Source organism: Cynara cardunculus, assembly GCF_001531365.2.
Source record: "Cynara cardunculus var. scolymus isolate 2C chromosome LG 8, CcrdV1, whole genome shotgun sequence".
Taxonomy (NCBI): Eukaryota; Viridiplantae; Streptophyta; class Magnoliopsida; order Asterales; family Asteraceae; genus Cynara; species Cynara cardunculus.
In genome coordinates, this window is record NC_037535.1 from 22,345,288 (window position 1) to 22,359,212 (window position 13,925).

At 33.0% G+C, this 13,925-nt stretch overlaps 1 protein-coding gene and 1 pseudogene across 1 annotated transcript; one reads left to right on the forward strand and one right to left on the reverse strand.

Annotated features, from left to right (window-relative positions):
• The first annotated feature begins 15 nt into the window (after positions 1-15).
• On the forward strand, positions 16-3,051 carry LOC112516316 (3-oxo-Delta(4,5)-steroid 5-beta-reductase-like). Its single transcript, XM_025123331.1, has 3 exons — positions 16-325; positions 2,215-2,303; positions 2,485-3,051. Exons 1-3 carry the CDS (start codon positions 16-18, stop codon positions 3,049-3,051), a joined length of 966 nt encoding a protein of 321 aa, XP_024979099.1.
• An 8,266-nt stretch (positions 3,052-11,317) lies between these two features.
• LOC112516318 lies at positions 11,318-13,382 on the reverse strand (annotated as a pseudogene).
• Positions 13,383-13,925: the final 543 nt, after the last annotated feature.

A 13,925-nucleotide genomic window follows, 5' to 3' on the forward strand; every position in this document is an offset into this window, starting at 1 on the left:
GTTCCACATTTCGAAATGTCCGGTGCGGCTAGTGGTGCCGCCCCAACAGTTGGAACAGACGTCAAGTTGACAGCTCCGGCGAGACCGCCAAGACCAAGCAGAACATTCCGGCGATCAAGATTGCTGAGAGAATCGTCAGAAGAAGCAGCATTGCAAGAGACTTTGTGCTTTAGTGACTTGAGAGCACATTTCTTGAAGGTTTTTGAGAACAATGGCCAAGAAGAGACTACCGGAGAAGTGGTTAAGAAAGAAGAAGAGCAGGTTTTAGTGGTGGTTCCGGCAGCCGTAGGTGTCAGAGTTGGAAGAGAAGCCATGATGGGAGATGGTGTGCATGCCAACTGAGATCCTAGCATGGTTTATATAGAAAGATTCTGATGCCACTGGGCAGTTCCCATTTGTCACGTCTCATAGTGGTTGGATTTTACAATAAAATAAAACAACCATTATTTTCTTACTATTGAATATTCATAGATAAGATCACATATCCAACAACTTGGTTTGAAAAAAAAAAAATCAACTTTTTACTATAAATGTTGTATTTGCGATTGATTATAAAAATAATTTATTGATTTATTTCGATATGATATCAGTAACAAGTATTTTTGAGTGTTTAGATAAACAGCTTATACCGATGCTAAACCGGTAATACGAAATTTTTTAAGAAGTTAAATCATTTTAACTTATAATAAGTTGATAAAGAATTTTTGTTGAAAAATATAAGTTGTTTCAAATAAGCAATCTCAAACACCCCTTAAATAGCTATAATTAAGAACAACAAAAGAGTTACAAATATATATCGAATTCGAAAAAAGTATGCTTAGATTTAAGCCGATATAAATTTCTAACATTTTTATTGATAAACTTTGAGATCTTTTGTTACCCGATAAAATCGTCATATCTTAAACAATGTTTTCCATAATTATTCAGATGATGGTGATAAGAAGTGATCCTGTTTCTTCTTGCAGATTTTTTGTTCCGTTTTATTTATGATACCTATTTTGGTAATTGTAGTCAACAGACGTAAGACATAATATAACGATGAATAGGGATGTAAATGAACCGAACTTTCAGCGAACCGTTCGGCGGGAAGTTCGTTTATTTAATAAAGGAATGGGCATGAACAATTTTTTTTGTTCGTTTAGTTAAACGACGAACATGAACAAAAGTCTCGATTGTTTATTTATGTTCGTGAACGTTCGTTCATTATATATATATATATATATATGTATGTATGTATGTATATATATAGAGAGAGAGTTGAGTCAGATTCATACGGGAACATTAGCTAAATAAGAAAACACAAAAACGACCAAATCAAATGTGAATGTATGTTTTATACTACTAGTCAATAATAAATGATATTAAACAATTTGAAGTAGATTATATACTAAAAAACTACTAAATAAGACAGTAAAAATATAATAAATAACAAATATCATGCTATAAAGATCGTGTATCGGGTCATAACGTGTCACAAGTTTAATGTGATGTCGGTGATAAATTTTAAACCACAATGCACCATGAGGGCTATTACAACGAGCTTTTTTAAAATACTGATGGTAAGCGCGTTATGGTGGTGCTGAAGTTTGAAGTCTTATTTTACTTATGATTTATAAAAGCTGAAGTCTGAAATTTGAATTAATGATACTGTATGTTTTAAACTAATAAACTTATGAATTTGTTTAAATTGTCTATTTTACTCATTAAGAAATTATAATGTTGAAATTTATAGATAAATTTATACAATTTCACATATTTATCATTATCATTACGAAGTTTACACCAAAATTATATAATTTACATTCATTTAAACGAAAATACGTCATTAATGGTGTTTAACACATTTAAATCATATTAAAATACATCAATTGAGAGAGGTGAAGACTGATTTGGTAAGGATCGATTTGTTGAGCATTTGAAAGACAATAAGAGACAAATAAAAAGTTGATTTACCTTTTATCAGATAAAAAAATAAAATAAGACATAAGTATCTCTGAAAAATTGAAAAAAAAAACAATCTGAATGATGTTATATTTTAAAGAATCAAACATAAGAGAAATATAATTTTTATAAAAAAACAAAGAATTCGAGCTTGAAGCGTGACCCTCCTTTTTTGAATCTTGATTTTAATACTCGTTGTCACTTATACAATACTTAGGGCCTGTTTACTAAGGGCTTAATGAGCTTACTGCATAAATCAGCTTATTCGGACAGACAAAGAGGACTGTTTACCTTGGGCTGATTCGCCCAGAAATGGGCTTATTCGCCCAGATGAAAAACCTATGTTGTCTGGATTAAGCCAGGTAAAAGACACACCCTACCCTTCACGCCTCTCTCAACGTCTGCTCCATCAATCCAATCGACTGTTGCTCTCGATCGATATTGTTGCTCTCGTCTCCATCATCTCGATCGACTGTTGCCATCGTCTCCATCATCTCGATCGATTAAGGTATTTTTAGGGTTAATTTTTKATGTAATTGGYAGCTCTTCTTCCCCAATGGAACGCYGACCACCCGATATATCCAGTGCGATATCTCAGATCCTGATGAAACCCTCACCAAACTCTCTAATGTCCAAGACGTTACCCACCTCTTCTACGTTACTTGGGCCAATCGATCCAYCGAATCTGAGAACTGTGAAATCAATGGGAAAATGTTCAAAAACGTCCTGGATGCAGTCATCCCTAATTCCCCCAATTTACAACATGTTTCTCTACAAACTGGACGGAAACATTAYTYGGGCCCGTTTGAATCGTACGGTGAAGTAGCTCATGATCCCCCTTYTCATGAAGATCTACYTCGTCTTGATGCCCCCAATTTCTACTACACTCTGGAGGACATTCTATTCAAATCTGTTGAACAGAAGGAAGGATTAACGTGGTCGATTCATAGACCTGGAACGATCTTTGGGTTTTCGCCATACAGCATGATGAACATCGTCGGTGCTCTATGCGTTTACGCCACAATTTGCAAGCACAATCTGCTGCCAATTACAGTGCTAATGATATGGCCAAATCGGTTCCCTAAAGTGTTTGTTGTTTCCCTAAAGTAAATCGATGTTTGCTGTAAATCGTTGTTTGCTTACCATCCAGACCTGTTAATGTTTCTGTTTTCTTAAGGTATTTGCTTTACACAATGGGGACTGTTAATCCTCAGGGGTAAATTGGTCATTTCTGTTATTCAGACGGTTGATTCAGATAAAAAAGTAAACAACAACATAAATTTATCCAGACAGCCAAATTTATCCAGACAGACAAATTTATCCATACAGGACTTAATAGAAAATTTGGTAAACAGCCCCTTACCTAATTATATGCATTTAATAATTCCCTTTGTTTTAAAAAAAAAAAGTATTGCTTTTTCTTATTTTATATTTCCTAATTATAATATATATATATATATATATATATATATATATATTGGTTATTATACAACCCTTTATATTTGTACAACCAATACAACCCAATATCAACCGTCCATTTAATTTGATGAATATGTGATTTTATAGAAGTTTTGATTGTTTTCTAATATAAAGTATTGATCATAATTAATGAACTCTATTCATCTTTCATAAATATTCATATCATAATAAATAAACTCTCATCATTTCTATAAATATTTTAATTAATTGTGTTGCATTGATTGTATAAATAGACATGGTTGTATTTGAAATATATATATATATATATATATATATATATATTATTGAGTGGTTCCATTTCAACCAAGGGCCATAAAGTTTTGTGAACAAAATTATTACATTGCTCAACAAATACTTATTTTTTAATATTATTTTATGATCCACTTATAATTAAAATGGCAGACTTTAATGCATAATTAAAAGCTAATTAAATATTAAAACCCACGTGATTTTTTAAATTCAGCATATGTCTTTATATTTAGAGGTTATTTGTTAGTTACTGAATGGTTTGGTATATAATGATTAAATAATCAGAATGATTAAGAGACTCTCATTATATAGTATAAAATCAAATATAATTGTTTGATAGTTGTTTACAATGAAATTAGGGTGCTAAATGGTTAAAGAAGACCCATGATACAAAATCATTCAGAGGGTGTTGAAACCATTAGAGGCAGATTTTTTTTTTACCAAACAAGATTCTTCTCTTAATGATTCAAATGTTACCTCTTAATGGAACTATTAAAAAGTAAACAAACAACCCCTTAAATAAAATCAATTTTACGAATTATTACATCAAAATTATATGTCTTTTATTTCAATATAGTAGTAATCTATGAGATATAAATTAAAATATAAGTATTTAATTTTATATAATATAATGAGCTTATTTTTCTAGATGTCTAAGTTTTCATTTTAGATTATCTTAGAAAAAATAAAAATTCATTTCTATTTTAATTTATTATTATTTTTATTTTCATTGATGATTAAAGTATATATGTTTTTATTTTAAAAATTTTCATTTTAAAATATTATAACAACTAATATGATAGTTTTATGTCTTTTGGAACGGGAAAACATCGGGCTCCATAAATTATCACGTCAACGATACACCCTGATATGGACTGTCATGCACACGTTGACTTAAAATCTATAGAAATGAGGACTCAAAACTCGTGGCATCACAAACAGGAGAAGGGGGCCAAGAATCTGACCAGGTAAGAACGATGAGAATGATGGAGAGTATTACCCGATAAGTGAGGATGACGACTCTTACCCAGTAAATTGTTGCATTCGATATGTTTTGATGTACTAAAATCTTGCGCATCAAAATAAATCATAGTGTTGACTCCTATTGGTAAGCAATTAGGTAAACGACCCGTAACTTAATTTTCAATAAAAACAGTGGCTCACAACGCAACATTTAAGGTAGCAAATGAATGGCTCTATATGGGTCCGGCCCTTGCTATCATGAAAGACAAAAACGTTGTAAGCAAAAAACAAACATTTGTATTGGATTTTTTATATCGATAATAATAAAAATAGATAAAAATAATGTGAATAATATGGTATAAGGTCATACAATGTCTTACCCTCGAGTGTCAATTTTAATGATTACACAGATCATCGTTCCTGGGTGTATTTTTTCTGATTTAAAATTCAAACATTAATGAAGCTGTCGATGTATTTAGTAAGCAATCGTGTACTGTTTTGGTGAAAAATCCATAATGACGACTGAGTAATATAATATTCACAACGACTGATCGTTAATAGCTATAAAAATTGATTATTGATGACATCTATTACTTTTACGATATTCATCACAAGTAAAACTCCATAACGGATTAATGATGGAATATCTCTTTATTAATACACAAATCATAACTGTCGACTAAGAGGCCGTTTAACAAACACTTACCCGGTAAATACTTACCGGTAAAATTTAACACTATTATTTACCTCCCTACAAGAAATTAATTATTTGGGTAATGCTGCCGAAGCTTTTTTATTTTAGTCAAAAACAAATAAATAGTCACCGACCAGGCAACATGGAGGATTTTGATTGGTTGCTTCTCCACCTACTCCCAATTATTTGTTTCAAATTATAAAATAATGCTAAAAGCTAAGGTGTCATTACGGTCAATTATGTTACCAGATATACATGATAAAATATCTAAAATCTTACCTGGTAATAGCAATGACAAAGATTAAAGATTTTACTTGATAAGTGAGGATGACAATTCTTATCCAGTTAGCGCTGACTGGATAACTTATTGCATATGGTGCCGTTTCGATGGACTAGAAATTTACTCGGTAAGTTAAGTAATTGTGTAGGCTCTTACTGGTTTTCAAATAGAGATTAATCAAATCAATTGTTAACTCTAAACAATTATCTGGTAAGTGCTTACAGGTAAAAATTCATATTTTAATTATTTTACCAAATAAGATTGTAGTCCATCAAATCAACATCATATGTAACAATCTACCTAGTAAGCGCTAACTGGGTAAGAGTCGTCAACCCCACTTGCATGGTAAAATTCTCGGTACTTGCCATCACTCTTACCAGATATGATTTTCTGTCATTGTCATATTCATCCGGTAAGATAAATGACCTGATAAATGGTACATGTTTGATTTTTTTTACCAGATCCCATTTTAAATTAGGCTATTTTTTTAAATTAATTGAAATCTTCTGACATGAATAAACGCCAACTCCCTGTATAGTATTACGATTATGTGAAAACCTATGTTCTGATAAACAATACTCCAGACAACCTTAAGGGTGTGTTTGGTGCGCAGACAGGACAAGACATGACATAACAGAACATGACAGGACAGGACAGCTGTTCAACGTTATATAAGATATGACATGACAAGACAGAACTGAATAAAATGACCAATTTACTTCTAACGTTATTTTGCTTCTGTACTAAGTTAAAACATATGCAAAACAGTTTCCCAATAACTTATTACTATCCTTAGCAAGATTGGAGGGATTTTGATTGGGGAGTGAACAAACAGATGGGTATTGTTGAAGAACTGATAGGTATTCAAGACCGTCCATGAATCCAACAAGACTGTAGATCAACCAAGCAAAATAGAAATCATACAAGCAAAACAATAGCAAAGAATATGGTTAATGAAATGCAAACAGTAGCAAAATCGAACACTTTTAAACCCATTGCACTTGCTGTCGATTTATGCAAACAGTACTAAAAATCGAGTAATTAAACCCATTGCCCTTGTTGTTTCAGATATAGTTATGCAAATCGAAGTAGAAAACAACAAAATCGAGTAGAAAACAGCAAAATCGATTAGAAAAATAGAGTAGAAAACAGCAAAATCGAAAGTTCAGAGGGCACTTTTTGCACTTGTTGTCGAGTTATGCAAAATCGAAAAACAACAGGGTTCTTCTAAACGATTGATGAAGGAGAGGAGAGATCGATTTACCTGAGAGTATGGAGAAAGGAGAAAGGTCGAACGATTGGTGCTGTCGATTTGTGAAGGGGAACGACTCTGTCCAGGCCGCCGACCGCAGATTGATGAAGGAGACCGTGGAAGATGGAGGCGACGTTGTGAAGATGGAGGGTAGATAGATCAAATGTTTCTTGTTCTAGTTAGTTCCATGGGGGGAAGGGTGGACTACCGTGTCCTACCCGTGTTCTACCTTGTTCTAGTTAGTCCCACATAAAACCACACCAAACATGGGACAAATGTGTTATGTCCTGTCCTGTCCCACCCTATTCTGCCTACCAAACGCACCCTAAATAACATACAATATAATAAATGTTTTATATGTAAGATCGCTATCTTGCCAATTAACTATTATATATCTGGTTATTGATAAATAAATAAATATTCCAAAGTGATAACTATAAATAATAATATAAAACTAATTATAATACAATTTTTAAGTACAAGATTCATATAGTATTTTTTAATTATACACATAATTACAAGAGAATTTTTTTAGACATAGAAAATTCACCGTCGTATGGCTAACCGGCGATTACTAGCGATTCCGGCTAATACATGGAGTAACTCCGGGTATAGCAGTAAAAGCAAGACGTGTAGATGGAGTTTATCCCAAAAAATTCCAATTGAAGGACTATTTATAGAATAAGTGGAAAGAATAAAGTCCAAGGACTTCATAGGCATTATGAGGAACTTGTGGGCTTAAATGGAAAATAACTTGAAAGTGACATTGAAATCCTATAAGAAGAAGTCGACGTGTATATCCTCGTAGTATAATAACTAAAAGATATTCGTATAATGTAGTGAGATAAATCTTGATTTTAATATTTAGTTTTTATTATGTCTCTATTGATATAATACGATTTTATGTGGTTTTAAAAAAAACGATAACATTTTTATTTTTGAATGAAATATAAATTTGAAAATACTATAAAAATTTTAAAAAATAAATCGATATTAATAGACGAAGTTGAAAAAAATAAATCGATATAATGCGATTCATTCTTTTTTATTATTGTTATTCTATTTTGTTTTTTACGTATTTTTAATTCTTATGCATATATATCATTTAAATATTAGAGGCCCGGCCCAAATCCATGGCCCATGTCTGAAGGTAATGGATCAAAACGGAATTCGAAAATTGGGAGATACTGATGGCCAAATCGGCCCGGCCTGCCTCGGGGCTGGCCCGACCCGAGACCGGTTGAGGTTTTTGGTAGTTTCGTAGGATCGGGACCGGCTACGGACCGGTCCGGCCCGAAAAATCAAATAATTTTATAAATAAATGTATTTTTAAATAATTTTATAATGTATTTTTATAAGACAATGTAATTTTAATTATATTAAAACATATTTTTAAAGTGTATTTAAGTAACCAAAATGTAAATTTTATAATGTATTAAAAATATATATTATTAAAAAAATAAAAATAAAAATCTTATTTTATAATGCCGAGACAAAGACCGCCGGCTCATAACCGGTTATGAAGTACCTTGACCGGTCCTACCATTTTTTATGGGGACCGGGCTCGGTTATGACCGGTTATGAGAAAGCTTGTGACCAATAAGGCCCGGCCCGGCTCGGGACCGGTTTTTGGCCATCACTGTTGGGAGATCATAAAGCCATCCGATGAAATTAAAATACTGAATTAAATAATTGCTTGAAACTCTATGATATAAGACTGAATATAAATGTTAGAAAACAAGATGAAGCGATGTAAAAAGATACAGAATTATATATAGAGAGAAGAACGATCAAATGTAAACCATCTATATTTATATAAATCATGTAAACCATCCTCATTTGTTGATTAATCTTATGAATTTTTTTTTGAAATTGTTTGATCTTATAAAATTGTTTCATATAATACATTTTTTTTATGAAGTTGTTTCATGGTTATAAAATTGTTTCATATAATATTTATGAAATTTTAATGAAACTTTTTCATGTTTTTCTCTAAAATTAATATAATGAATATGATAATATCCATGATTAATACCCTTCATAATAAAAATGATTAATTAACCTCTCATAATTACAAAAAAAAATGAGCAAAATGAAAAATTATGATTGGTTGAATGAGGTTTGTACGGCGGTTTGTACAAATAACGTGGTTTGTAAAGTAAACATTCTCTCTCTCTCTCTCTCTCTCTCTCTCTCTATATATATATATATATATATATATATACACACACACTATATTATAAAGAATTTGACAAAAAAAAAAAAAACTCTTAAAAATCATTTTTTATACATAAAGTACTGTTTATTGATCCATATTACTTAAAATTCAAGATTACAAGTAAATTGTACGTAACTACAACTTATTAAAATTTATGTTTGAATTCGTGTAACTAACTGCAGATAAACATCTCATTTTAATTACAAAAAATCTAAAATATAATTAAGATAATCATTGAGTTTTAACATAATACTTAGTTATTATCTTAATAAAAACCTATATTATCATACCGAAAATAAAATTATTTCGTTATTAAATTTAAAAAATTATATTATTAAATCAAATATGTTACTTTTTCAAAATTTTATGATATATTTAAGTTTATATTTTATTCAAAAATAAAAACATTATCGCTTTCTTAAAATTATATAAAATCTGTTACTGGCATCGACATAGATAAGAATAAAACAAAGCATTAACATCGATATGTATCTCGCTGCATTGCACGAATACCTTTATACCTTCATTATTTCTCATATTCTCCTATAAATGAAAATTTCTCAAGTATCCAAGTCTTATGTTTTAAAGTTAAATTTTTTGTGAGAGGGCAAATGAAAATTCCATCATGTTCCATCAACACACGAAGTGGGTTATATGATACACTCAGCCTCGAAGCAGACCAACATTTTTACTGGAAATTGGTGGTTTCTAAGTCTACAAACTTAAGAAATACTTATTAGTAGATGTCTTTTTACGTTTGAAAAAAACTAGAAGGGTATATGTGCAATGCAACGAGATAAATCTTCATTTTAATGTTTAATTTTTATTAGTTGTCTCTATCGATATAATATGATTTTATGTGGTTTTGAGAAAGTGATAATGTTTTTATTTTTAAATGAATTATAAATTTGAAGATAACATAAAAAATTTAAAAAAAATATAATCGATATTAGTATTAAATTAACTATTTAATGTTTTTTTTTGGTGTAACTTCTTCAAACAAAATTTTAATTATAATTTAATTTAGGTCTAATAACAAAGTAATTATTTTTGATTTAATAATATATTTTTATTAAAGATAATAATTAGACATTCGGTTAGAAATTCAATGATCATCTTAATTATATTTTAGATTTTTTATATTTAAAATAGATATTTATCCTGTATTTGATTATCTTTATCTGCAAAACTTTTATAAGTTGTACTTACGCAAAATCACTTGTAATTTTGAATTTTAAGTAATATGCATCAATAAACATTACTTCATGCATAAAAAATGGTTTTTAAGAGTTTTTATCAAATGCTTTATAATATAGTACAGATTATACAACTACCTCAGTGGGATGTTAGCCGCATACTTGAAGGACAACACTACTGTTATTTTGACTTTATCCACGCTAGTGACATATTTCTATGTGGGTCTCACAAAAAAAAGTCATTATGTTATTTTTGAGAAATATATCCAACGGACTCCTATTCTTTTACCTATTAGCATCTTAAAAGATTTCACAAAGATCCAATTACTTAGTTTTCTGACTTTTCCAAAATATATTAGCCGTATGAATTAACAGTGGTTGTTCTTGTTTCTTTATTACCTACAGTGGTTCCTATTTTTGTCGTGTTCCTTGGATTATTTATAAGTAGGGGTGTTCGTGGTTTGGTGTGAAGGGTTTAACCCCCCCCCCCCCCCAAAAAAAAACCACAAACTAACTACAATGGCGTTTTATGAAAATTTCTAAACTGAGCAAATTGGCAGCAACTGACTAAACCAGTCAAACCAGACCACAAAAGGCGGCTTGGTTTGACCGGTTTGGACAATTCGGGCTTATTATGGACTTTAAACTAAAAAAAAGATAACATGCATCTCCAAAATGAAATGTGTATCAGTTTTTGGCAATGGGTTCGGTCCAAACCATTCAAAAATGTTTAAACTATAGATCAGACCGAACGGTTTAGCTATTTGACAGCCAAACCGTTCACCAATAATGATCCGATTTAACTTGGTTTGAGAAATTAAACGGTTTTATTGGACATCATATCCCCATTCACAAGCTGAGTTATTTTACAACTTTAGGTGAAAGGCCGTCATAACTAGTTTTTTAACTAGTCTTCTTTTTCAAACTTAACCGAAGTAGTACATGTGTCGCTACAAAATCGACAAATGAAAATATACGACTAGGGACACAAAGTGTCAATATCAATAAATATAGGGACGAAATATGTAATTAAGGTATATAATAATGAGAAAAAAAGGGTTGAAGAGTTTATTTAATTTATAATTAACATTAATTGGGGTGAAAACTGAAAACCACATTCAGATGATCACCTCCATTACAAGGACTCGAATCGAAGCTTTATTTTTGGTTCCGAGACATGCATAACACGACGTCGGATTCAAACTCAAACACAAACCCTAATTAACTAGGGTTCAACAAGATGGAACACTAGTAATTAAACTGATTAATGTTTCCCGTGGGCAGTCGTCAAATCTTGAAATCAAGCGAAAATGATCTTGATGTTATCAATGGTGATGTCTTCGCACCCGGATCTTGGAACCACTGTTACCAGAACGTTGTCATCATCGTCCGCCCCAAGCTCCTCCAGCAGCTCCGTCAATCCGGCACGGAAGTTGGTCTTGCTCWTCGTCTTACCCTTGTGTTTGTGTGGCAACTGTGCGAAACTTCCGACGAACTCAGTCTGATCTGGKGCACTTGCATCGTCGTCCTCGTCATTCACATACACATCAAACTTCACGTATTTCTCACTGTCGTAACTGATGCCTTGAATGATCAACAGCTCCTCTTTGTCCTCCTTCTCCTTCYTGCTTCTCGACTTCTTCGKCCGTGGCACCAAAACCTTCACGATTTTATCCAGTTTCACCGGGAAGGAAACGTCCTTCGTCTGTTTAACTTTTCCGGCGAGCTTCTTGGCGATACCAGACTTAGGGGCACGTGGAACCGGCTTACTGTTCAGCCATGGGACGTCGACTCTCTGGTAGTCGTAGCCTAGCTGAGTTGTAAGCAAACAGTCCTTAATGTAAACTCGTACGAGCTTCTTGTTCTCATCGTAGAAGACGAACGAAGTGTTGAGCCAATCTTCGTCGGTGAGATCTTTGTGTTTTCCTCCGGTCATCTTCCACAACGACCACATTCGGTCRACGTTKGAATGGTGGCAGTAGAAGAGTGTRTCACGACCRGCYGAGTARAAGTTACCGAGGTTTTCGCCGTTAATTTCTCTTGGGTCACCGACCCACCTGTGAACTGGGGTGTGTGGGCTTTGTTCGATGGACCCACCACCCTGGATTGGTTCTATTCCCGCACGATACTCACCACCGAAGAAAGCTGTGGGGTCAGTGGCATTCGTGACCATCTGGCGATACATAATGGCSAGATTGTTCTTCACCTTTTCKATATCRGTGGTGTCGGAATCYKYKCCGTTGTAACCCAGATCGATGACTGCTTKCAGGTGATCTTGGTTTCTTTTGGGATCAAAGAGGGCGGASTTGGGGTCGTTAAAGTATTTGGGGATSGTCATYCCGGCAGGGGTRTCCCAGTTCCAGAATGGCAAGGCGAAAGTGGGATCATYGATCARACTKCCCAWGATTCTCTCGTAGAAGTACAAATACCAACGATGGAAGGGRAAGAACAGCCATGAATTATGRATCTGGATTTCGAWATCTGGGAACCCACTYGAGGATTGAGTGTARGCGCCATTGCARTAAGCGCAGTGGATGTGRGCTTGTTGCAGGAARTTACGAGGATCACTTTCGGGAAGTTCCTTCATACGTTTGATTGCCAAGTTGAACTTAGCAATGTACTTGGGACTGAGCAAATGTGCCGCCGGTCTCACCTTGAACGTCKGGTTYTKRGGRAACTTGAAGTCGATAATCTGGTCGGAGTCCGGTGGGCAACAGTCGCCGCCGGTTGGAGTTGCATCCCCAGGTTTGAACCCCGATAAAGGGTTGGTTCCACATTTCGAAATGTCCGGTGCGGCTAGTGGTGCCGCCCCAACAGTTGGAACNCGTCAAGTTGACAGCTCCGGCGAGACCGCCAAGACCGAGCAGAACATTCCGACGGTCAAGGTTGTTGAGAGAGTCGTCTGAAGGAGCAACATTGCAGGAGACTTTGTGCTTTAGTGACTGTAGGGAACATTTCTTGAAGGTTTTAGAGAACAATGGCCAAGAAGAGACAACCGGAGAAGTGGTTAAGAAAGAAGAAGAGTAGGTGGTTCCGGCAGCCGGAGGTATTGGAGTTGAATGGGAAGCCATGATCGTAGGTGGTGTGCATGCAAACGGAGATCTTGCCATGGCTTATATAGAGGGATTCAACGTCTCATTGTGGTTGAATTCATTTTAAATAAAATGTAAAATTAATCAAACACGTTTTATGTTTTTTTCTACCGTATTATTAACGTATCCCATTTTCTATTTTTTTAAATATATATATATATATATATATATATATATTAAAATTATAAAAGAAAAATCAAATATAATTTATTATTTTTCACCATTGTATGAAATTTTTTATAATTTGTGAAGAACGATTAAAACATAAATATAATTTTTTATTATTTAAAAAAAGTGTAAAATTACACAAATATTAATATTTATAAAAAGTAACACTAAATAATAAATTGTAATACATATCAATCATAATCTCGATTCGACCAAATATGTTCAACCAAGTTGAAGCGGAGCTGATGATTAACTTCATATGAACGCATCTCATAATTTCGTTAACGATATTCTTGGAATTCAAAGATAGATAGAATCTTGAAATATTTGTATTGAATTATCAACACATTCAACAAAATAATATAATAACATAATTGAGATAATTAAAAATTA